Genomic DNA, 27,007 nt, shown 5'->3' on the forward strand with positions numbered 1-27,007 from the left:
GAAAGGCCAGGAGAGGAGAGAGAGAGAGAGAAGGTCATCAGGTTAACATTGGGCAAGGGAGGGTGTGTGTGTGTGTGTGTGTGTGTGCATGTGTGTCACTGACCGTGGTGTTGAGGCGGTAGGACATGAGCTCACTCTCTCCGTCCGGGGGGATGAAGGAGATGGTTCGATCGTTCTCGAAGCGAGACAGACGGACACACTGATGGAACTGGACGTCTTCCAGCTCTACCGTCTTACTCTTCTCTCCTGATACGACACACAGGCAAGGAGGGGGCTATTGTATGCTATGTCCTAATACAGTCAACTCCTGAGAAGTGGAAAATCTCAATAGCAGTTCACTAGTCCCAGTTAAAATACTGTACATTCCGCACACCTTATTTGCCTCGGATACTAACTTCAAAAAAAGGCTAATCTCCTGTATGTTCCACTGTCATCCTTCCTGATCTGAAAACTCACAGTGACACTGGACACACACCACTGTTTCTTCTTTATAAGGACTTTATAAAGAGTTCCATCAATCAGCTCTTGCAAGAGAAAGCTTCGGGAGACCACTCTATTCAGCAGTGGGCTAGAAAACAATGTCATGGCAGTGTGGATGTGTGCCGTAGTGAGAGCCTAATGTTCTTGTTGTTTCCCCAGAGTAAATGGTCCAGCGGAGCTGCTGTTAAAAGCTCTTTATAATGAATCAGGGCCACTGGGCTTTCACTTAAATCCCCCCATGAACCTAGAAAGAATAACCCTGTCCATACAGCAACGGCTGTATAGAAATGGACAGCCATCGACGAATGCACGTGACACCATTCATTCCTATGTGAAGATTCAACAGTGCACTGAATCCAAACTAAGTCGGTTAATAGTATGGATACAGAGAGCTAGAACACAGAGTCAAGTCTTTGGAGAGACCTGTTAAGACAGCTAAAATCCCGGCAGGTAAGCCCTTGGGAGCACTGGTCCACGACACAGGTATGATGTCCCATGTTGCGTCATCACTGGGTAACTGTGGAAAGGTGAAAAAGGAGGCACAGTCCTTTATGTTTTGGCTCTAAGGGGGTGTACACAGTCCCCTGTGGTTCACCCGAAAGGCTGTGCCATCTCCCTAACGAGGCAACAGAACACTCATGTATCCATATCAGATAGGAAATCCTGCGTTTGATTTGTTTTCCCAATTTGAACTGTTTCAGCTCTCGTATATCTCTCATGTCTCATCTCTCACAATCTACTCAAAATCTCTCCCTGTACGCATGTGTCTTGATTTCCCTGCACGTTTCATCTGTATGCTTTCCTCATACCCAGATTTGACTGTCCTCACTCTCCCGTCTCTTCCACAAAACTGTATGTAGTAACGGGCTCTGACCAGAAGAAGGAGATGTTTAACCCATCTCTGTTCATGCGTAGAAAGCCAGTCGCAACAGTAAGCGTGACTTCACCTTGAAAAAAAAACGCTTGTTGGTAATCAAGCACACAAGCATTTTTGGTTTAAAGTTACCTTCGGTTTTGCAGTGGGGTGTCTCTTGAAAGGCATCCATACGTATGACGTGCACAGACACAGATCAGTAAACATACAAATAAGAAAGATATTAAAGTGTGCGACTCCTCCTCTGGTTATGGTACAATAGGGTGAGTGCAGAAGCCCATTTTAAATTCTCATGTTTATCTATTCATTGTTTGTCGGAGTAGTTTTCCTTTTCTGTTCCAGACATCCCACTCCACTTCCAGTCCGTGGGCAGCATGCACATGTGAGGAGCCGTCCAGGGGGCATCTTTCATCTGCCAACAGCAGCAGTAGCCTCGGGGAGGGATTAGCAATAGGGCTAGACCAAGGAAGAGTAATCCACCAGACGCCCCACAACCAGGGCACATGAGGGGTGAGAACAGGGACTGGGGCGGTGAAGGTGGGGGGTGTAGGTAGGGATGGGGAGCAGTGGAGTGGTGGGAGCAGGGATGGGGAGAGGAGGCAGGGGGAAAGGGGGTGAGTTGGGCAGGATTGGGAGCACACTGAGATTTTGAAGGGTGAGGATTTGACCATGGGAGTGGAAGATAATTGTCCATGTTACCTATATTATGACCATCGCTCTCCAAGTCTGAAGAGTCAGATTATTTGGGTGGTGTCCGTTTACATACTTGTAGGATTGTGTTTGTACAGTTTGTGTACGGAAAACAGTAATTTATATGGTATTTTTGTGTATTATCAACAGCAAAATGTTTTACAGCAGCATACTATAGATTGTGGTGCATTGTGGGAATATTTTGTGTGCGGAGAAAGAATTGCTGTATTTGGAATGATACTGTAATTCCATTCCACAAAATACAGTACCGTACCATATTTTTTGAGCTCCAAAAACCTTTTGACCACTAGTGGGTGCATGGTATTGTTGTTTCTGGCTCTTTAAAATGCAGTATTTTGATGTGTCCTTTATAAGAGGCTACATTTGTTGCACGTGTTAGTGAGAGTACCAATTTAAACTAGTATGTGGTAGTAGTGCCCCATCAATTTAAAATGTATGGGGGACAGATTGGAGTGTCAGCAAGTCTTAAACCTCAAATGGTAGAGCATTTTGCCATGTCCTTTTGGTCTGGTTTGCCTTGTAGTAGCCGCCAGTTTGGAAGCCTTTGTTAACCTGCCCTGTAGAAGTGCAGGTGATATAAAACACATTACCCAGCAGCCAACCTGTTTGCACCAATTCAATGTAAAAGTAAAATACTGTGAAATACAAACACCATATCCCCTCAATGAATTTCATCCATCCATCCATCCATTCATTACGAATACAGTAGTTGTAACTGTTTTTCTTTAGTATAATAGAGCCAATTCTATGGTATTGTAGTGTGTGTCCTTAATTAAACAGTATTTGATTTGATACCATATTTATATTACAGTATGTGTACTACAATAAGAAATACAGGAACTAACTTTCCTCTTCGCTGCCTGCAAATGACTAAATAAATTAATGGCAACACCTTACAGTGTGTGTGTGTGTGTGGGTGTATTATACTGCATGTGTTTTTACTCACTTCCTGTGATCTCGAAGAGCACTTTGTCGTTGAGGCCCAGTCTGAGCTCTGGCATTCCAGACAGAACCACTTTGAGCTTGATGCTGCCCATGATCTCACTTCGCAGGACACTGCCGGTCGCACTTACCTTGCACAGGGAGACAGACAGGCACGGTTACATTAAAGGGAAGCTGAAATGTAAAAAAATACTTCTCTGGTTGAAAAGGGCCTATGTTGCATCGATTATTAGTCAGAAACGTTGATTCAAGTGTACAAATGTACTACAAAGTGTAATAGCATAATTTTTCATAAAGTCAGTATTTTCCCAAAACAGAGATTGCGCTGATTGTGCTCTATCCAATCGTTTACATAAAAGATAACACATTGCCAATGTTATGTTGAAAGAACACTTGGCCCCTAAGCCCTTTATGGAGTGACCACTTGGTGATGTGGCCACTTGCTACTAGCTAGCTTAATTGACAAACACAGAGATGGAACTTGGGCAATGATAAACAGTGTGTGGTTTGTGCTTCCCTCACGATAGTTTGACAGCTTGCTGATGAGGTTGTGGATGCAGCAGCAGCTGACTCGATATTGTCTACCTAGTTTTCATGCAAATATTTTAACTTGAGAAATACTGCACCAAACACCGTTGCCTGATGTAAAATTGTGCAACTAAGACCTCCTCGGCAAAAACGTTCAAATTAATTAGAGATTTCTTCATTTATCTTCGAATAATTCAGACTATTTTGAGGGCGAAATGTTTCTACCGGGACTCAAGAGGGACAAACAACAATAACTCCCCAGGGTACAATATAGCAAACATAACACACCCAAGATGCAAGTCTCGCTTTTTCTTAATGAAAAGCAGAAAAACCCAGGCAGAATCGGGGAGTTCAGCCCCCCTTTAAATAGGGAGAGACAACAGCAGGACATTTACAGTTTAGATAGTCTTGCGTTACCACACTCGCAATGCGAAGTCTCCTTCATCATGAAGGAACCAAAGAAATCAGGAAACCCTGGAATTCAGTATAGAAATGACAAAAGGAGTTTTAGAAAGGATGAGAGAGGAATGGAAAAGAATGAGAAGGTAAGTTGGAGAATGACATAGAGACTGAAGATGAAACAATGTATTGTCAAAAAAAGGGAACTCTGAGGAAAGCCAGCTATCTAATTAAATGATCATGTGGCATGGAGAGGCCCATCAGACTTGCTCTTCCTTACAATTAGTCAGTTATTAGCCAGTTATTAGTCTCTGTCTCTGACCCCTGGGATACATAAAATGGGCTCAAGGGGCTGGTTACGTGTCAGAACAAAGAGCCGTGGATATCCTGGTGTAACACTGTTACAACAATCCTCCGGTTTCTGTGGTAAGGAAATCTGAAATAATTTCCTCCCACTTCTGACAATTCATTTGGGGCTCCCGAGTAGCGATCTACGGCACTGCATCTCAGTGCTAGATGCGTCACTACAAACCCTGGTTCGATCCCGGCTGTATCACAACCGGCCGTGATCGGGAGTCCCATAGGGCTGCGCACAATTGGCCCAGCATCGTCCGGGTTAGGGGAGGGTTTGGCCGGGGGAAGCCTGTCATTGTACAAAAAAAAATTGTTCAGCTTCTCTGACACAATGCTGATTAATACTGTAAATCTGACCTGGTTTCTTAGTCTGCACACTGCAAATGATTATCAAATCGTTAAATATACAGTAGAAGTCAGAAGTTTACATACACCTTAGCCAAATGTTTAAACTCAGTTTTTCACAATTCCAGATATTTAATCCTAGTAAAAATTCCCTGTTTTAGGTCAGTTAGGATCACCACTTTATTTTAAGAATGTGAAATGTCAGAATAATAATAGAGACTGATTTATTTCAGCTTTTATTTCTTTCATCACATTCCCAGTGGGTCAGAAGATGACATACACTCAATTAGTATTTGGTAGCATTGGCTTTAAATGGTTTAACTTGGGTCAAACATTTCTGGTAGCCTTCCACAAGCTTCCCACAATAAGTTGGGTGAATTTTGGCCCATTCCTCCTGACAGAGCCAATGTAACTGAGTCAGGTTTGTAAGGCCTCCTTGCTCGCGCACGCTTTTTCAGTTCTGCCCACAAATTTTCTGTAGGATTGAGGTCAGGGCTTTGTGATGGCCACTCCAATACCTTGGCTTTGTTGTCCTTAAGCCATTTTGTCACAACTTTGGAAGTATGCTTGGGGTCATTGTCCATTTGGAAGACCCATTTGCGACCAAGCTTTAACTTCCTGACTGATGTCTTGAGATGTTGCTTCAATATATCCACATAATTTTCCTACCTCATGATGCCATCTATTTTGTGAAGTGCACCAGGCCCTCCTGCAGCAAAGCACCCCCGTGCTTCACGGTAGGGATGGTATTCTTCGGCTTGCAAGCCTCCCCCTTTCTCCTCCAAACATAACGATGGTCATTATGGAAAACAGTTCTATTTTTGTTTCATCAGACCAGAGGACATTTCTCCAAAAAGTATGATCTTTGTCTCCATGTGCAGTTGCAAACCGTAGTCTGGCTTTTTTTATGGCGGTTTTGGAGCAGTGGCTTCTTCCTTGCTGAGCGGCCTTTCGGGTTATATCGATATAGGACTTGTTTTACTGTGGCTATAGATACTTTTGTACCTGTTTCCTCCAGCATCTTCACAAGGTCCTTTGCTGGGATTGATTTGCACTTTTCGCACCAAAGTACGTTCATCTCTAGGAGACAGAACGCGTCTCCTTCCTGAGCGTTATGACGGCTGCGTGGTCCCATGGTGTTTATACTTGCGGCGTACTATTGTTTGTACAGATGAACGTGGTACCTTCAGGCATTTGGAAATTGCTCCCAAGGATGACCCAGACTTGTGGAGGTCTACCATTTTTTTTTCTGAGGTCTTGGCTGATTTCTTTTGATTTTCCCATGATGTCAAGCAAAGAGGCACTGAGTTTGAAGGTATGCATTGAAATACATCCACAGGTACACCTCCAATTGACTCAAATTATGTCAATTAGCCTATCAGAAGCTTCTAAAGCCATGACATAATTTTCTGGAATTTTCCAAGCAGCTTTAAAGGCACAGTCAACTTAGTGAATGTAAACTTCTGAGCCACTGGAATTGTGATACAGTGAAATAATCTGTCTGAAAACAAATGTTGGAAAAATTACTTGCACAAAGTAGATGTCCTAACCGACTTGCCAAAACTATAGTTTGTTGACAAGTGGTTGAAAAACTAGTTTTAATGACTTCAACCTAAGTGTTTGTAAACTTCCAACTTCAACTGTATATCAGACTATTAGAAATCTAATTTGAACAAAAATGGATCTACCCTGGAAACAATGTTTGATGAATTTGTTACCATTCCGTCAATTCCGCTCCAGTCATTACCACGAGCCTGTTCTCCCCAATTAAGATGCCACCAACCTCCTGTGCCGCACGCCTGGAGTTTTTAAAAAGGCACGTGAAAGACTCAGAGCATAAGGAAAAATATGCTGTGATGCAATGTTTTTTTTACTTAATGCAAAGCACAATGTAGGATATAACCAGGCACAGCGTCAGAGCTTCAGAACAAGAATGTGAAACTCCTTGAGTGGCCCAGCCAAAGCCCAGACTTGAATCCCATTGAAAATCTGTGGAAAGACTTGAAGATTGCTGTTCACCGCCTCTTCCCATCTAACTTAACAGAGCTTCAGAAAATCTGGAAGGACAAATGTCAGAACATCCCCAAATCCAGTTGCGCAAAGCTGATACAGACATACCCAAGATGAGTCAAAGCTGTAATCGCCGACAAAGGTGCTTCTACAAAGTATTGACTCAGGGGTGTGAATACTTTTGTAAATGAGATATTTCTGTATTTCATTTTCAACAAACGTGCAAACATTTCTAAAAACCTGCTTCCACTTTGTCATTATGGGGTCTTGTGTGTCGATGGGTTTCTAAAAATATATATTTAATCCATTTTAAATTCAGGCTGTAACACAGCAAAATGTGTAATGAGTCAAGGGGTATGAATACTTTCTGAAGGCACTGTAGTACAGTAGTAGATGTATATACAGTAAAGCATAGTAAAACTATATACAATAAAGCTCAGGTGTATTTTTGTCTCTGCTCATACAGGAGTAATAAAGGCTTTTTTTAATCAGGGGGTGCTGGCTACTTCCTGCGGGCGGCTATGGGAAAAACTTAGTCCCTGTTACCCTAGAGCAGTTTTTTCCAACCCCAGTCTTCGAGTACTGCCAAAAGTACACATTTTTATGTAACCCTGGACAAGCACACATGATTCAACTTGTCAACTAATTATCAAGTCTTCGAAGAGTTGAATACGTCTTTGTCCAGGGCTACGACAAAAATGTGTACTGTTGGGGGGAAACAGTGCCCTTAGAGAGACCACGTTATTAAACAAATACAATAGTCACAGACTGAAATCATAGTGCAGACCCTCACTAGCACGTTGTGGCTACTGTGTTCATGGTACACTAGGGACCTTTTGATAGTACCCATTATTAATTACAATACTTGAGGTGTTTTTTACTGACATCCGAGTGAAAAGCCTCCTCACCAGCAGGTTAACGGACTCGATGACATCCATGAACACCTCGTTCTTCCTGTACTTGATGCCCTCTGACCTCCAGGACACTGCATTGGTGACGGTGGCGGGGGGGCGAGGGGCGCCCACATCCAGTTTGTGACCCTGCTGGGTGATGTACCTGCAGAGAGAGGGGTTGAGGGGAGAGAGAAGAGGACAGATACCATGTAAGCTTCTTTAGAGGAAAAAGAATGCTGTCGTCGCTACCTCACTTTCCGACTAAGGTTCGAGAACAGAGGAGAAAGCAGAATATGAAAAATATTGAAGTAGAATCCAAGAATGTGAGGATCAGTACAAATATGTTTGTTTTCTAGGTGATATCAATCTTTCTATATATATATATATATTCATGATTAATGAGCTTATGATAAGATACCCCAGAATAGAAAGTTAATTATATTAAACCTCACTGGATTAGATAGATTAATGAAAGGATTTGTCTTGGGTTGTGAGCAGGTTAGTCATGGGTGTAATTGGAACAAGGGGGTTTACATTGTGATTCTATTGTGATTGTAACCAAAAGACTAAAACGGCACAAAACTAAAACACTAAGGCTCAAATCATCCTGAAGTGCATTTTGTGTGCTCATTTAAAGGTGCAATCTGCAATAGTTCAAGTTGACCTCAGACTGTCAGGCCTTGTACCCATAGCTCTTTGAGAGTGATTACATGTCTCTAGCCTAGCTCCATCCCATTGTGTCTTTAAACACAGTAGACCTTGGATGTCTATTGTCTACTACTGGCTGTACTATCAATACCATATGCTGCAGGATGATGTGATGAGACGGGGAGTGGGTAGGAGGGAGATGATATACAGTACCTATGCAAACACCGTTTATTCCGTAGGTGGAACACCTGCCCGCTGCCTCTACCTCTCACTGACAAACAACCAGGGTGACAGACAGCAACGCCATCTACTTCCTTAAATACACACACACACACACACACAGTCCTGCCGCCCGACCTGTAATCCCACCAGATAGATCTCTCCTCTGCCTGCATCTCTCCCAGCTCTCCCTGTGGTAATGACAGACTGATCCAATCTCAACCATAGATCCTTCTGATGCCTGCAGACTTTCTCTCCTCGACTACCCTTCCCTGGGCTCCTTTGAGAATCCCCTTATTGCTCAGCTTGAAAGAGGCTAGCGTGGTTCAAAATGTGTCTGCACATTGCAAAGGCACTGAAAGCCGCCCCCTGAAATTGCCCCAAAAAATGACATTACACTGGTTTGAATTCACCACTTGACACAGGCCATGGTGACCTCATATAGTGTTTTATGGTAATCCCGTGTGATACAGGGAGATCATCTCGTCTCAATACCTCATCTTGACTCAAGGAGAGTGGAAAGAGGTGAAAGTCAAGTTGGAGACAATTGGGCTTGTTAGGTGTGTTGGTTTCAGTCTAGATTCTCCCCAGAAATGCTAATGATGTATCCAACAAGAGCATCTGAGTTGGCGGGAAAATCAACAGTCATACTACGAAACAACACACACAAACACACTCCTTCTCTTTCACATACACACAAACAGGGGAAGACAATTGGAATGGTAGCCAGGCCAGGGCCCGGTTTTCTCAAAAGCATTTTATGGCTAAATTCACCATTCGATCCTTCGTAAGAGCATCTTTACATTTCTGAGCCGTTTCCCAAATCTGTCTTTATTAATGTTGCACTTGAATGCGATCGTAATCTAAAACGCTCAAAATCTAAAGACCACTCGTAGAACAGCTAAATGCGTTGTTAGATCACTGTTTGTCTTCTGCCCCTCCCGCGTCACTTTACACACAGAAAATCTTCGCTAAACATGGAATGAAGATGTTTATTTTGTCTCTGTGACCTCCAAAAACATCATAGTTTAACAAGTTAACTATAAATAGCCTAAAAAGTTTGCAATGATTCAGAGGGGTTGGGTTAAATGCGGAACACACATTTCAGTTGAAGGCATTCAGTTGTACAACTGACTAGGTATCCTTTCCCAATGTAATAAACAAGCGAAGCAAGGATGTAAAAATGGAAACCGAGAACCTAATTATATGAGTGCTAGATTAGACTACATATTGACATCTCTTTCATGTAAGTGCAATCGATAGATAACTAGTATTAGGTCATTAGGCTACACCTCGGCTACATTATCTGAAAGCTCAAGCATTTCACTGTAGCCGAACCAATAACTTGAAAAGGTTATCATCATATCCTACATATCCTAAAGCTTCCATTTTTCTGCATGTTATTGGAGAGGAGGCATTGGACATTTACATTTACAACTTGACATTGACTGTGCTAATGGCTAAGTTTGAGGAGTACTTTGTACCAAGCCAGAACGTTACGTTTGAGAGATACAAGTTTTTCTCTCATGATCAGAAACAGGGAGTCAGTTTTGACCAGTATTTGGCTGAGCTGAACACACTGAGCAAAACGTGTGAATTTGAAAATCTGAAAGACTCACAAGTGAAAGACAGGATGGTCTGTGGCCTACTTGATAATGGACCCGAGGAGAGATTGCTGCGTGAGCAAGATTTAACTGTGGATAAAGCAGTGAATATGTGTGCAGCAGCTGAAACCACCAGAGCACAAGCTAAAGAGCTGTGCAGGGATGAGACGTCAGTGCATGCAATAAAAAGAGAGGAGCAACACACACAACGCCTTACAAAACAAAAACAAGCAAAAGAGAGAAATCAAAACACTACATGTGGAAAATGTGGATTTATCCATAAGCCAACAAAAATGCCCTGCATATGGCAAATCACGTAACAACTGTGGGGAAAAATAATCATTTCTCAAAATGCTGCAAAGCTGAGGCTACAAAGAAAAAGGTTCACACAGTCGAGGAGATGGAAGAATTCTTTGTTGATTCTGTGGAAATATGCAATGGAGTAAATGCTGAATGGATTGTGCCATTGACTGTGAATGAATCTATAATACCAATCAAGCTTGATACTGGAGCTCAGGTAAACCTGTTGTCTCTGGATGCCTACAAAACACTGAAGGTGAAGAGCAAAATACACCCGGTGAAAAGTAAGGTTACTGGTTATACTGGGGAGAACGTACTATTCATAGTAACTTTACAGCACAAAGATAAACAGTTCAGAGCACAGCTGCTAATTGTGGAAAAGAGTGTACAGCCTATTCTAGGAATCAATGCATGTGAAAAGCTCAATTTGTTGAAAAGAGTGTATGTAGTGACATCACAGACTGAAAATGACCAAGAATCACTACTGGCTGAGTATGAGGGTGTGTCTGAGGGTCTTGGATGTTTACCAGGAGAACACAAAATATGTACTGATGACAAAATTACTCCAGTTGTGCATGCATGCAGAAAAGTTCCATTTGCACTGAGGAAAAAACTCAAAGAGGAACTCGGATGCATGGAAAAGATGGACGTCATCACAAAAATGGATGAACCTACAGACTGGGTAAGCTCACTGGTTATTGTGGTGAAAAAGAACGGCGATCTCAGGATATGTCTAGACCCGAGACATCTCAACAAAGCAATCAAGAAAGAGCATTTCAAGTTGCCAACCAGAGAAGAGATGATGTCGCAGTTCGCTGGAGTAAAGTGGTTCAGTAAGCTTGGGAATGGGAATGGTCCCGTGAACAGGAAAACTGCTTCAAAAACCTAAAGAAGACCATCACAGAAGAGCGAGTGCTCCGGTTCTATGATCCAGAGAAAAGCCCAAGGATTTCTGCAGACGCGTCAGAGTTTGGCCTGGGAGCAGTTCTTCTGCAACAGCATGACGACACATGGCAACCCGTTGCTTATGCGTCCAGAGCCTTGACAGGCGCAGAGACAAGGTATGCACAAATAGAGAAAGAACTACTGGCAAGCACATACGCTTGCGAAAGGTTTCACCAATACGTCTACGGACGAGACTTCGAAGTAGAAACCGACCACAAACCATTGTGTCAATCATGTCTAAGCCACTGAATGATTGTCCAATGAGAATCCAAAGAATGTTGATCAGACTGCAAAAGTATGATGTGAAGATGATCTATACCCTGGGAAAGTTCATGTTCGCCGCCAACACTCTTTCTCGAGCAGTCGACAAGGAGAGCTTCGACACACAGAAGACACTGAGATTCAGGCCTACGTCGACATGATTGTAGCATCACTTCACTTCACTTCTTCTGAGAGAATGGAGCAGATCGAAAGAGAGACCACAGCTGACCGAACAATGACAGAGTTGAAAGAAACAACACTGATAGGATGGCTTTCACAGAAAAACAACTGTCCAAGGAGAATACAGGATTACTGGATGTGCAGAGCAGAGCTCACCGTTGTGGATGACATAGTGTTCAAAAGCAACAAGATTGTCATTCCCATGACACTACGCAAAGAAATGCTACAGAAAATACACGAGGGCCACTTGGGTGAGGAAAAATGCAAACAACGAGCACGAGAAGTAATGTACTGGCCAAGAATGAACCAGGAAATCAGCCAGACCACTGTTTCATGTGAACTGTGTTTGACCTACAGGCCAAAGCAGTAAGCAGAGACGCTAATGCCTCATCCAGTACCCAACAGACCCTACTACAAAGTTGGAGTTGACCTTTTTGACTGCAATGGCAAAAGTCACATTGGTTGTGATTACTCAAACTACCCATGCAGTAGCAACACTGCCAACTACCTCCAGCAAAGCTGTAATCACCTACCTGAAATCAGTCTTTGCAAGACATGGCGTTGCGTCTGAACTGTACTCGGACAATGGCCCCCAGTTCTGAAGTTCCGAATTCCGATCGTTCGCTAACGACTGGGGATTCCAACACAACACCTCCAGCCCCAACTACCCAAGGTCCAACAGCTTAGCAGAGAGTTCAGTCAAAATTGTCAAAGGTCTGATGAAAAAGGCACACGATGGAAAGGAGGATTTCCTAAAGAAATCTGATGATCTACCGCAGCGCACCGCTGCAGAACGGACTTTCACCTGCACAAATGTTGATGGGACGTCGCATCAGAACCAACCTACCCATCCATGAGGACTTGCCAACACCCAGAGGTGCTCACAAAGTCAAACTTGCAAAGGAAAATTAGAAAGACAAACAAAAACAGCGACACAACAAAAGTCCAAGACACTTACCTGAACTGAAACCTGGAGATCATGTACGACTCCGAGACATCACTACAGGAACCTGGATGCAGCCAGGGTGTGTGCAGAGAGAAGTTGCACCGCGATCCTATGAGATCCAAACGGAGCATGGATCACAACTGAGACGAAGCAGAGTGGGTCTAAGGCTGCAGCCATTCACTCAAGGGACCGAGGATAATCAGGAGGATACTGCTGAAGCGTCAAATGCCTTTAGAAATGGACAATTCAGTCAGAACACCCTGACTGACAATGAACGCTGTCCAACTGTTTCAGGAAGCACTTCAGCAGAACGACCAAAAAGGACTGTCAGAGCCCCTGAAAGGCTTATTGAGAATTGCAAAAAAAAAATTAAAAAGGGGCACCTCGACTGAATGTTTGGTTTATGTGAAAAGAAATAGGGCCACAATAGAGTATTGTTGGACAGACTATATTTAGTTTAAAAATATATATATATATTTTTCAGAAAAAAAATTGGGGGAATGAAATGTGTGTTATTGAAAATTGCATGTTATGCAGGTTGAGTAAATAAATGTGATGTGACAGGTGTAGTTACATAGAAAAGTAGTTTTATTTTAAAGGAAAGAAGATGTGTTGTTATGTGTTAATAACATTTAGACTACGTTACCCAGCAGGCTATGCGGGAGGCGGATGGTTAAAGAATGCCTTGCATGGCTAACATGGAGTTTTCTAGCTGAAGTATATGTTCATTAAAAGTAGTTAAACCTGTCATTATATAAGGAACAAACATAACATATTGATATTTTCTAAATAGCGAACAAGGCAATGAGCGACTTTGAATTTGGCCTTTATTCATTCTTTATTTATTCTTAAGAAATGCAGGATTTAGCCTACATAATCAAACATTATATACAAAATATCCCGGAAAAGAATTTCAGCAAGGGACAGCTCCTGCAACGGCACAGTTAAATTCCACTTTGTAATGAGTGCATCGTTAAAACAGTCATAAGCCTAAATTCCATTGCTATCGGGAAATTGCGCCCAGGTGGGCAGTATTTTAGGCTAAAGGGGGGGGGGGGGTTATTTTGAAAGTGCCTGGTTGGGGGGAGATGGAGAAGCAGGGGAGGAGCGTCGGGATGTGGTGGAGGGGCTCCTTGGCGAAACGAGGAGCAGAGCTGAGCTCGTCTGTCTGGGTGTCGAGTGGAGCCAGCTGACAGTGGCATTGTGTATGTGTCAATGGGAGACAGGCTAGCGATTATCAGCCCTATTCAGGCCCACATTCACAGACAACACAGACAACACACTGATAAAGACCTCATCAAAGCTCAGGGCAAAAACACATCTTCATACATCCACATCAGACAGTCACCATATTATCAAAGTAAACCATCTGTTTGAGCAATTATAAAAAGACTAAATTATATTATATGATGTTACATACAGGCTTTCAATTAAAGTGTAAGACTAATTACAAACAGGTAATTAAGCAGACAAAATAGGCAGATTGCCATGGTAGTCTGGACTTAATTAGGTGAACACTGAACCTTCTGCCAGAACATGGCACCATTCCCAGGGGCAAGTAACAGAACAGGAAAACAAAGTCGTGTTAACGAGCTAAACCCTCTGAACCCTATAGGCTACTGTATACTGTCTGGCACTAGCCTAGATGCTAGTCTTTTATGGCATCAAACGGCAAGCCATCTAGTAGAGAGATTAGTAGACAGAGGTGTTGACTGACTCGAACTGACTCTACTCTTTAGCAGAGAAGAAAACATGACATATAAAGTCTTATTAACATGCTAAAGCAGGGTTTCCCCAAACGTTTTTGACCCGCGACCCCATTTTGATGTCTGAAAATAATTTTTTCACATGGGTGGGGTCGCAATAATGTAATTAACAGCCAATGTTTTTTATTTGGGGCTATGTCCGTCAATTGAAAAACATTCTAACTGCATTTCCGATTGTGAGTTGAGAAGACAATTGTATACTTTTAATGTGGGGCAGTCAATTGCAAAGGAGTAATGTCTCTCATCTCACCACCGCCAATGAGATGTGTGTGTGCTTGATGCGTGTCGCGTCCGAGCTTCTCAACATCAGGGGGCGTGGTCGACAGCGCACACTTCATCTCTGCTGTCACATCCAATCTGGATCCTATTTGGTTTTAATACAGACGAGAGCACTGAATCCAGTTTGACATCGATATGAGCTGGCGAAGGGTTGCCTACCATGTGATTTCGAACCAACTGGGAATTCTAAAAAATACTAAGTCAAATCATGACGTCAGTGATGAAAGTCAGAGCTCTAGAAAGAGGCCCGAGTTCCCTAGTTGGAATTCCGAGTGGGATGACCGTTCAAAACTATTTTTCCCCAGTCGGAGCTCGTTTCTTTCAGAGTTCCCAGTTGTCTTGAATGTACTGAAGTTGGAGATTTCCGAGTTCCCAGTTCTGAATAACCAGTTGTTTTTAACGTGTAATTAATGCTCAGAGGGAGACGGCAGAGTATTTCCTTTGAGACAGGAACCAAGCCTCCTCCGTAGTGAACTGTAAATGCGTTGTCTGTAGCATTCGGTCACATGACAGCTTGATCAGCTGTACGATTTCATTTACCGACATGTCAACTGAGCCAGGATCACAGTGAAACGGATTGGGAAGTAGGTCAGTCCCAAAGTGCTCTTCCGAGCACGGGAGGTGAGCAGCCATCACTCGTGTGGGACACACTGATGTTGTTTTCTGTTGTTTTCTTTTCATTACACAGAAAGTCATCCAAGTCAGATTTTTTACATCCATTGTGAATGACAAAAGTTCCTCTCTCAGAGTGAAAAAACTTTCCAACACCCCCTCAATAACCACCAAGCCTCGGTGTGAAATAGAACAGTCATGCTCTGATCCCATATCTCTACATAGTTTTGCGAAAAGGCGCTCGCACAATTGATGTGATTTGATGTAGTTTACAATTGAAGATACCTGCTGCAGTATATCTCCGAGTTCCGTGCTCAGCTCTTTTGCCACCTTTTTCTCTCGGTTTATCATACAATGTGTCCATATGTCAGAGGGAGACGCATTCATAACTAGAGTGCAGAGGCCTGCCCGCCATCCTGTGATAGAAGTCCACCATTCGATCCCATATGGAATCACTTTTTTGTCAATATAGCCACGTAGCAATATAGCCACGCAGAACATCCCCTATGTCATTTCATGCTCAGGAATCGCGAGACAGAACAATATGTCCTCGTGAATAGCATCCCCCGACACGCATGGGCATCTCGGCCCTCACAGCTAACGTCAGTTTGAAGAGCATACGCTGGGGAGTTTGAGTCGTTCAGTCAGTTTCCTCTTGATTGCAAGCAATAGCATACATTTTTCAGTTAACAGTGCTAACTGACAAAGGTATTGATGCGAGTTTCTCTGCCTCTGCCTCCCCACACATTCTTTTCACCATATCAATTGCAGCTGGTAATATCAAAGTCTCTGCAATAGTGCGTGGTTTCATATCCGGCCTAGCCATTCACTGTGGGAATGATTCAAGTGCAACGGTCAAGGCCTTTTTCCATGATCTAAGGGCACTCCCTTTAGATTTGATTAATTTTCATTTACATTTTTATGGTTAACCACATTACAATAATTTTGAGATACAAAGACGATATTATAATATATACACTGCTCAAAAAAATAAAGGGAACACTGAAATAACACATCCTAGATCTGAATGAATGAAATATTCTTATTAAATACTTTTTTCTTTACATAGTTGAATGTGCTGACAACAAAATCACACAAAAAATTATCAATGGAAATCAAATTTATCAACCCATTGAGGTCTGGATTAGGAGTCATAGTCAAAATTAAAGTGGAAAACCACACTACATGTTGATCCAACTTTGATGTAATGTCCTTAAAACAAGTCAAAATGAGGCTCAGTAGTGTGTGTGGCCTCCACCTGCCTGTGTGACCTCCCTACAATGCCTGGGCATGCTCCTGATGAGGTGGCGGATGGTCTCCTGAGGGATCTCCTCCCAGACATGGACTAAAGCATCCGCCAACTCCTGGACAGTCTGTGGTGCAACATGGCGTTGGTGGATGGAGCGAGACATGTCCCAGATGTGCTCAATTGGATTCAGGTCTGGGGAATGGGCGGGCCAGTCCATAGCATCAATGCCTTCCTCTTGCAGGAACTGCTGACACACTCCAGCCACATGAGGTCTAGCATTGTCTTGCATTAGGAGGAACCCAGGGCCAACCGCATCAGCATATGGTCTGTCTCACAAGGGGTATGAGGATCTCATCTCGGTACCTAATGGCAGTCAGGCTACCTCTGGCGAGCACATGGAGGGCTGTTTTCATCTGTGAAGAGCACAGGGCGCCAGTGGCGAATTTGTCGATCTTGGTGTTCTGCACGATGTTGGGCTGTAAGCACAACGCCCACCTGTGGACGTCGGGCCCTCATACCACACTCATGGAGTCTGTTTCTGATCGTTTGAGCAGATTTTGCAGGGCTCTGGCAGTGCTCCTCCTGCTCCTCCTTGCACAAAGGCAGAGGTAGCGGTCCTGCTGCTGGGTTGTTGCCCTCCTACGGCCTCCTCCACGTCTCCTGATGTACTGGCCTGTCTCCTGGTAGCGCCTCCATGCTCTGGACACTACGCTTACAGACACAGCAAAGCTTCTTGCCACAGCTCGCATTGATGTACCATCCTGGATGAGCTGCACTACCTGAGCCACTTGTGTGGGTTGTAGACTCCGTCTCATTCTACCACTAGAGTGAAAGCACCGCCAGCATTCAAAAGTAACCAAAACATCAGCCAGGAAGCATAGGAACTGAGAAGTGGTCTGTGGTCACCACCTGCAGAACCACTCCTTTATTGGGGGTGTCTTGCTAATTGCCTATAATTTCCACCTGTTTGGCCCTGTCCGGGGGTGTCCTCGGATGGGGCCACAGTCTCCTGACCCCTCCTGTCTCAGCCTCCAGTATTTATGCTGCAGTAGTTTATGTGTCGGAGGGCTAGGGTCAGTTTGTTATATCTGGAGTACTTCTCCTGTCCTATTCAGTGTCCTGTGTGAATTTAAGTGTGCTCTCTCTAATTCTCTTTTTCTTTCTCTCTCTCTCGGAGGACCTGAGCCCTAGGACCATGCCTCAGGACTACCTGACATGATGACTCCTTGCTGTCCCTAGTCCACCTGGCCGTGCTGCTGCTCCAGTTTCAACTGTTCTGCAGTATTATTATTGGACCATGTTGGTCATTTGGGGCGGCAGGGTAGCCTAGTGGTTAGAGCGTTGGACTAGTAACCGGAAGGTTGCGAGTTCAAACCCCCGAGCTGACAAGGTACAAATCTGTCGTTCTGCCCCTGAACAGGCAGTTAACCCACTGTTCCCAGGCCGTCATTGAAAATAAGAATTTGTTCTTAACTGACTTGCCTGGTTAAATAAAGGTAAAATAAAAAAATAAAAAAAATAAAAATTTATGAACATTTAAACATCTTGGCCATGTTCTGTTATAATCTCCACCCGGCACAGCCAGAAGAGGACTGGCCACCCCACATAGCCTGGTTCCTCTCTAGGTTTCTTCCTAGGTTTTGGCCTTTCTAGGGAGTTTTTCCTAGCCACCGTGCTTCTACACCTGCATTGCTTGCTGTTTGGGGTTTTAGGCTGGGTTTCTGTAAAGCACTTTGAGATATCAGCTCATGTACGAAGGGCTATATAAATAAATTTGATTTGATTTGATTTTGACCTGTTGTCTATTCCATTTGCGCAACAGCATGTGAAAATGTATTGTCAATCAGTGTTGCTTCCTAAGTGGACAGTTGGATTTCACAGAAGTGTGATTGACTTGGAGTTACATTGTGTTGTTTAAGTGTTCCCTTTATTTTTTTGAGCAGTGTATATATATATTTTTTTCTTCTCAGGATTTTGTAAATTCTCCCGCATGCCTCATTTTCATATCAAGTGACCCCACCTGGGGTCACGACCCCTAGTTCGGGAACAGCTGAGCTAAGGCCTTCGAACCTTATACTGTAGCCTACTCAGCAATATGGTAGTCTGTTGGATGGTAGTCTGTTTTATCATTGCCCCTGTGTTGCAGTCTAAAATGCCAAGCCTTCCAGGCCAGACTGTAGTCTTGACTGTAACCGGGTCCTCTACTCACTCTTGCAGGATCTTGCTGTCTGTGGTCTGGGGAAAGCCAAAGTCCATGACCTCGTCCATCAGCTCATACACAATCACAAAGTTGTCACGGATGCTCTCCTCCTCCAGCTCCTTAAAGTACTCCTTAAACACCTACAGATTTACAGACAACTTAAATACAAGATCAATACAATAACATAATAGTAAGCACAGTGTATTATAGTAGGTATTGTCAGTGAAGCACACACTCACCTGTACTATTTTGTAGAGGAAGGAGTATACCAGAGCAGCGTTGGCATTCTTCTTGGTCATTGCCACCACTAAAGGACGACTGTTAAGTACGTACTACACTGTTGAACAGAAAAGGGTACTGTGCCACTGCTGTTTTAAATCTATCAAATGGAACATTGTAAATGAATGATACATACCGATTGACTCTTGAAGAATATAACTTACAAATGCCTCATGAGCTTAGTTCAACTGCCTTAACCCAAAGTATTAGCTTGGTTTACTCCACTATTATTCTACAATGTAGAAAATAGTAAAATAAAGAAAAACCCTTGAATGAGTAGGTGTCCAAACTTTTGACTGGTACTGTACACAGCACGACATCATGAATCTGCATGCATGCAGTGAGGGTGTGAACTGTGAATTGTGAGATACGTCTCGTGAGCGAGACAGAGGCTGAGACAGACGGCCTGACCGGCTGGGAAGTAACAGGACTTCCTGTTTGGACAGGATACGGTAGAGGTTGCTGTGTTTGATCCACAGGAAGTGTGAGGAGCCGCTGGTCACCAGGGGCGACGTGTCCGCGTCCTCCTCCATCCTCATCATTATAGGCATGAAATGGTCGATCTCATTCATGTCCATGTTTCCCATGTAGTTACGACTTATCAACACCTACAAGGAAAACACATAACATGAAAATAGAGGGTGAAGATTTGCAACATGTCCATGTTGCTCTTGGAGTTACGACATATCAACACCTGGCCAATTAGATAACGTGACAAAGGGCATTGTAACACATTGATGTACATTCATTTTCTATTCAATTCAGTTCATCTTCATTTAGATTGAAATATACTATCTAAATGTTTTCCAAGGAGTCCATAGTGGAAGATATGCAACAGTACAAATTGAAAAAGATCCAAAATGGAGCCATATGTCCTTCCCCTCGTTCTGACGGCTCAGCGGTAAGTTGTGTAACATCATAAAATTGTCTGTCGAAATGGGCAGCAGCCTCTGCCAGGAAGACCACTATTCAGAAACAGTAAATAACTAGTCATGTGATCACAACACTCAATAACAGCATTGTGCAATATACACTGGAGTGGCCCGAGGGAAGCATCACTTTCTCTCTCTCTCTCACACCTATGTCTTATTATACTTGTGAGCAGTGGCAGAGCCCCACCTGTTTTGAGCCCCACATTTTAAGCCCAAAAATTAAAAAATTAAAAAGTGCCTGTTTTGCATGTTATTTCAGCATTAACACGTGACACATTTCAGTTGGTAAACAATGTAAAAAAATAAATAAAAAATAAGTAATTGCGTCAATAAAGCCGTTGTTTTGCTATCTTGAGTAAGGCAGCTTCAAAATGCAGGTGTTTCAGCCTAACTCAGTGCTTTCTGTGGTGATAGGGAAGCAAGCGGAAAATACAGAGCAAAGGTGTTGGTAATGTTCTCTAGTTGCACCGTGATTGGCTCAGTGTTCCGTCACTCATGGGGACACCACGTCACCGCCAAGTCTACGGGTAAAGCTAAAAAATTCAAGCCCCTTGGGTGCTGCCATAGAGTCACATTAGAAGTGCCCATCCAAGAAGGCTCAAGATCATTGGCAATAGATAAAATGACGTCAAATCACGTTACATCTACAGTAGCTTTGATTGGACGGACTGATGATGTCAACATCATACTTAAAATCTTAGCTAGCTGTCATCCTCATGAATCAAGTTGACAATCTACTGGCAAATCCTTTTTAATCCTTGTCATATAAAGAGAAATAATGAAGAGAAATGAAATCAAACGTATCGGTGCTAATCGGTCATAAACATTACACAACAAGTTGGAAATCGCAAATTCAACAATGAGTGGTTGGGAAGGAATCAGTGGTTAACTACAAGCATTGCAAAGCAATCACTAGCCTGCTATTCAGTGGAGTGGCTGTGTGTGTTGCCCTAAGGGGATTAAGGGTCTCTTTTCCAATAAAAAAACTATAAACATTCAACATTGGCCATGCTGTCAATGAAGCATGATTTGTGCCGTGCTCAAAGCTGTATACTCAGAACTGCGAAATCTGACTTCAGGGAGTTCAAGACAACTGGGAACTCGGGAAAAATTAGCTCAGACTGGGAAAATAATTTTTGAACGGTCATCCAACTCGGAATTGAAAATCCCGAAGTTGCGCCTCTTTCTAGAGCTACGACCTGAAGATCATTGACGTCATCATGATTCAACCTTGTTTTTTACAGAGTTCCCAGTTGTCTTGAAAGCATCAAAAATCCAGAGAATGCCAGACTTTGATAACAAAATTTGCCCACGAAGGAACACCGCGCCAACTTCATGTTCAAGTGAGCACAGCACGACAAAGTGTGTCCAAAAATGTCTTGTATGCTGATGCATAAATTATGTAATATGCCAGAGAGATATGTATGCTGTAGATAAGAAAAGTAATACTAAGTATATGTTGTGTGGTAAACTGTTAGTAGCTCATGTGCCTCACCCTAATAATTTGGTCTATTTTCCCCTCTTAATTTCGCCTACTGTTCTGACTTGGTGGTGCACATTAGCCTATAACCTGTTTTAGAGAAAAGTAATCAACAAATATTGTAAGAGCTTTCATTGTCTGCTTACAAGGTACAAATCTGTCGTTCTGCCCCTGAACAGGCAGTTAACCCACTGTTCCTAGGCCATCATTGAAAATAAGAATTTGTTCTTAATTGACTTGCCTAGTTAAATAAAGGTAAAATAAAAATAAAAATAATTATTATTATTATTTATCCTTCGGTTCTGACTTGGTGTACAGGGAAAACACTGTAAGAACGTACCATGTTCTGAACTCTGTCGCTGTACATTTCAAAAGTGCTGAACAAATAGTTATATTGACTACATCCGTCCTAGCTCGCTCATTAATGTCTTAATCGAAATTACGGATTGCCTCTTGTCGTCCCTTTATGCCATAGTTTGTACGTCTCAATTGTCTGTAGAAACCACAATTGTTTAAGCAAGTCAACCATATCATGTTTTTTTAAAGGCAGTAAATGAGGCTGAATGAACTGTTTCGCTGCCAAACAAGGCTCCGCTGATAGCCAGGTGTAGCAGTGGTATGGTGATGGGGCTGCTGTTGGGACTCTGCTGTTGGGACAGCTTTATGTAGGCCCTAACAGTTTGTGGGCCCCGTTTGTCACCGTTATAGTGCAATTAATGTATTGTTGAGTGTTGTGTAGTGGCTTTGCTGACATGCATCCCACAAATATTTTTTTTTTTGCCCCACCAAGATTTACATGATAAAATCACCACTGCTTGTGAGGACTTTTGGGGACCAACAATTGATTCCCATTCAAAATCCTATTTTCCCTAAACCTAAGCCTAACCATTACCCTAACCTCCAACCCAAACTCTAAACCTAACCATTACCCTAACCTTAACTCTAAACCTAACTGCTAACCCTAAACCTAAGCCTTAAATAGCCTTTTTACATGTAAGGCCGGCAAAATGTCTTTCAATTTTAGTTGGTTTCCTATTCTTTTGAGGACTTCTGGTACTCACAAGTATAATAAAATGTGTACACACACACACACACACTCATTTCAACACCAATAACAAGATGAGTCAGTATTGAGAGTCGCTGGGCTGGAGCCCTCACACTCTGAAATAAGTGTTGAAAGAGATCAAAGCCTATGCTTGAGGGATCTCACACACTGAAGACATGGCCTACAACCCTCTGTACTAGAGGGGCCTCTGTGCCGGGGAGATCACACAGGGCAGAGACAACAAAAGAGGGGGAAATAACAAATAAGACAAAGGAAATACCAAAATGAAAAACTCATCACACAGTGAAAGGATATGGACAGGCGGAACCCCAGACAGACGGACAGACATTTCAAAGGTTGTTGCATATAAAAAGCAGTCTGCCCTTGCAGGAAACACAAACGCTACCTGAATGTTAAGAACGTAGAGGAAAATGATATATTTCAGTGTTCACAATTATTAACATTTTGAGAATAAATATGGCTTTGGAGGACGTGTTTGGCTTCTGCTTAAAATGTACATTAAACTGCCATTGAGGTTCAAGGAAATAAAAAGTTTAAATATTGTTCAAAACCCATTTGTCGCCAACCCTTCATCATGGCCATTGTAAATTCCTCATTCCTGTTTTAATCCCCAGCCACTGTCTGCAGTCATCCTGAGCTAACAAACCTCACTCCAGCCACCTTTTGTTTTTCATTAAAACACTTTCTCTGTTGAACCATTACATTTGTATTCTGCTAGCCTAGACTCCAGCCATGATACAGTGTTGGGGCTCTGGGTACCGTGAGACTAATATTCTGATAACTTTAAAAAGGTGAACCTAAGGACACACACACACACACACACACACACACACACACACACACACACACACACACACACACACAGCAACTCCAATGGAGTTAGCCAGTGCATCTTGCTACAGTACTGCAGAGACCAGACACAGACAGATCTGTCAGACTGCTGCAGTGATGTGGGAAGTGCTAGAGATTGAATGAGAGACATGTCTGGGAATATGAAAGCAGGCTTATGGTTCAAGTTCAGTGCCACTGTTGGCTGACAAATAGTAAAACACACTGGCCGACTATGAGGGCCTGGTTTATTCACTCACAGACACAGACACACACACCATATCCCCTTAAAAATGATGGGATGATTCAGCCAGGGGATGTTTGTTTGGCAATGGGACACTGGTTATTGTCAATGAGGCATTGTTTACAATGTTTACAATCAATGTGAACTACCGTCTCTGTATGACATCTCAGTTAAGGTAAACAGACCAGAGATCCCACATGTTCCATCTCAAATGGCACGCTATTCCCTACGTAGTGCACTACTTTTGAACAGGGGTCAAAAGTAGTGCACTGCATCAGGAATAGGGTACCGTTGGGAAACAAGCTCAGTGATTTAGAGGTAAACGTTCCATGAAAAATCTATGACGCTACCAGAAGGTCTAAAATGACTTTCCCCTCCGAGAATGACATGGTTTGACAACCAAACACACACCATGGCCACTATATTTCACCTTGAAAACAAATGTCAGGTTATATTTATGACCATGTCCCATCACATGTCAGGCTATCTATACATTGCGCTGCCTAGTTTCTCATACAGTGCATTCGGAAAGTGTTTAAGACCCCTTCCCTTTTTCCACATTTTCGTTACAGCATTATTCTAGAATGGATTAAATACATGTTTTTCCTCATCAATCTACACACTATACCCCATAATGAAAAAGCGAAAACAGGTTTTTAGAAAGGTTAGCTAACGTTTTACAAATGAAAAACAGAAATACCTTATTTACATAAGAATTCGGACCCTTTGTTATGAGACTCGAAATTGAGCTTAAGTGCCTCTTGCTTCCATTGATCATAATTGAGATGTTCCTACAACTTGATTGGAGTCCACCTGTGGTAAATTCAATTGTTGGAAATGATTTGGAAAAGGCACAACTGTCTACATAAGGTCCCACAGTTGACAGTGCATGTCAGAGCAAAAACCATGCTATTAGGTCGAAGGAAGAGTCCGTAGAGCTCAGAGACAGGATTGTGTCGAGGCACAGATCTGGGGTAGGGTACCAAAACATTTCTGCAGCATTGAAGGTCCCCAAAAACACAGTGACCTCCATCATTCTTAAATGGAAGAAGTTTGGGACCACCAAGGCTCTTCATAGAGCTGGCCGCTCGGCCAAACTGAGCAATCGGGGTTAGAACCTCAGACTGGGGCCAAAGTTTACCTTCCAACAGGACAACGACTCTAAGCACACAGCCAAGACAACGCAGAAGTGGCTTCAGGACACGTCTCTGAATGTCCTTGAGTGGCCCAGCCAGAGCCCAGACTTGAACCCGATCGAACATCTCTGGAGAGACCCGGAAATAGCTGTGCAGCGACGCTCCCCATCCAACCTCACAGATCTTGAGAGGATCTCCCCAAATACACGCGTGCCAAGCTTGTAGCGTCATACCCAAGAAGACTCAAGGCTGTAATCGCTGCCAAAGGTTCTTCAACAAAGTACTGAGTAAAGGGTCTGAATATGTATGTAATTGTGATATCAGTTTTTAATTTGTAATACATTTCTAAAAAACTGTTTTTGCTTTGTCATTAAGGGGAATTGTGTGTAGACTGATGAGGGGAAAAAAAAGCTTTTTTAAATCCATGTTATAAAGACTGTAAAGTAACAAAATGTGGAAAAGGTCAAGGGGTCTGAATACTTTCTGAATTCACTGTATATTACTTAAGACAGCAAACGTGAGAGTGTAGTTTAAAAGTAGCCTAGTGTACACACATCCAGAATTGCATGTGCAAGGTACACAAAGTAGAGTAACGAAATAAATGCTCCAGTTGTTTAATTCGCTCATTAAAACCGCTTGGGCTCATTCATCAGTGTGTTGGTGTAAACGTTTTATTTCAAATACATGATTGTAGTCAGTTTGAAAAACAAAGCAGCCATTTATCAGCATAACAATATATTTCAAAGAACGACACATTCAGTTGACCAATACAGCATAAAAAGCGACCTTCATAACATCTCAAACTTCAAGAACAAGCACACAATGCGTTGATACAGTGACTGTATCCAGACACTCTAGCCTCGAGCGACCGATCGATGGATAGATACATAGATAGATATCCTCAGCCTCCAGTACAGCCCGTCTGGGTTGGTTTTAGCAGGGAGAAGGCCTGAGGGCAGAAAAGGCTTTAGCACTGATAGGGATCCAGGGACCCATCCCCTTAATAACAACCTCAGGATCTCCTTCTCCACAATATTATTACCACAACCACACAAAGAAGGGAGGTCAGGTTTGGCTTGATTAGCCTATAGTCTGCTGTCTGAGTGAGCAGGTAGCCCAGACTTTGTATGCACACCTCTAACCATGAACGAGCCAATTAAACTAGGCTATTAATGCACCTTATCTTGTGTTCATAGAGTTGCCTAATAAGACATTAAACGTGACATGCCAGCCCAATGGGGGCAGATGACGCTAGTTTCTACTTGACAGTAAGGCTGTTTGAGGGACATTTATGTTTTTTCTTTCAGAAATGCTTTCTTGAACATGTTAACTTTTATGTGCCTTAATTACAAACTTGTATGGGATCCGTAAATATTCATTTTGATTTGATTTTATTATGAGCCTAGTTTAGCCAATGAGAAAGCACTTAGCTACCTGGATTAGGTCATATGCAGCAACATTTGAAATAGTTTTTTACATTGGACAAAAGTAGAGACTCCAGGCTAGAAAATTGTATATTGTGCACTGCAGTTGAGGAACAATGAGAAAGTAATTTTGAAAAACGTGTAACCCCACTGTTGAGAAAAATGGCCTGTGAATGTTTTGGTACACCTACTGGAGACCTTTTCTTTGTCTACACCCATTCAGCATTGTTCACACCCGTCTCTTTGAGGATTCACAGTGTTGTAAACAACCAAAGATTTCAAGACTAAAAGTGGTAGCAAATAGTAGTAGTAAAAATAAACTTCTAGTCCTTGGCCTATATCCTAATCTGATTTTGGTGCAGGTCATGTTGTTCTTCACATTACCATCTCTGGTAAACACACACTATATCAAATCAATCTAAGTTTATTCGTCACATGCCCAGGATACAGAAGGTGTAAACAGTACAGTGAAATGGTCACTTGCAGAGTGGAGTCTTTTGTTTCGACAAGTAGCTAGCTAAACAATTAATCATAATCCCTACTCTTAATTACACGTTCAAAACAACTCGGAACTCATATGGAAAGCTGTGAAAGCCTGTTTGCAGATGAAGAGAGAGGTCCCAATGAATGTCCCAAGACTGAGACTAAAGGGTATAACCTATATCATGGATTATACAGTATGTTAGCAAATGTTGTATACAAAAATGCAGTTAAAACATCACACACAATGTGTAAATACCTTCTATAACAGGAGCAGGTCAACACTGCTGGAGGTCTGCTGGGTGTGCAGGGTTCTGTTTCAGCCCAGCAATAACACACCTGATTCAACTTGTCAAACCTACTGTAATGAGTTGATAATCAAGTGTACTATTG

General features: G+C 42.7%; 1 protein-coding gene across 1 annotated transcript in view; it reads right to left on the reverse strand.

The window, feature by feature from the left end:
- Positions 1 to 27,007, reverse strand: part of ap1m3 (adaptor related protein complex 1 subunit mu 3) — a 33,651-nt gene that overhangs the window by 5,363 nt on the left and 1,281 nt on the right. Inside the window, exons 2-7 of the mRNA XM_021599705.3 lie at positions 19,476 to 19,632; positions 18,985 to 19,052; positions 18,755 to 18,885; positions 7,552 to 7,699; positions 3,012 to 3,138; positions 104 to 246 (exon numbers count right to left, since the gene is read on the reverse strand). Coding sequence (XP_021455380.1) covers positions 104 to 246; positions 3,012 to 3,138; positions 7,552 to 7,699; positions 18,755 to 18,885; positions 18,985 to 19,052; positions 19,476 to 19,632 — 774 coding nt within the window. The remainder of the gene's footprint in view (positions 1 to 103; positions 247 to 3,011; positions 3,139 to 7,551; positions 7,700 to 18,754; positions 18,886 to 18,984; positions 19,053 to 19,475; positions 19,633 to 27,007) is intronic.

The sequence above is a fragment of the Oncorhynchus mykiss genome, chromosome 4 (genome assembly GCF_057628025.1).
Source record: "Oncorhynchus mykiss isolate SJ-2025 chromosome 4, ASM5762802v1, whole genome shotgun sequence".
Taxonomy (NCBI): domain Eukaryota; kingdom Metazoa; phylum Chordata; class Actinopteri; order Salmoniformes; family Salmonidae; genus Oncorhynchus; species Oncorhynchus mykiss.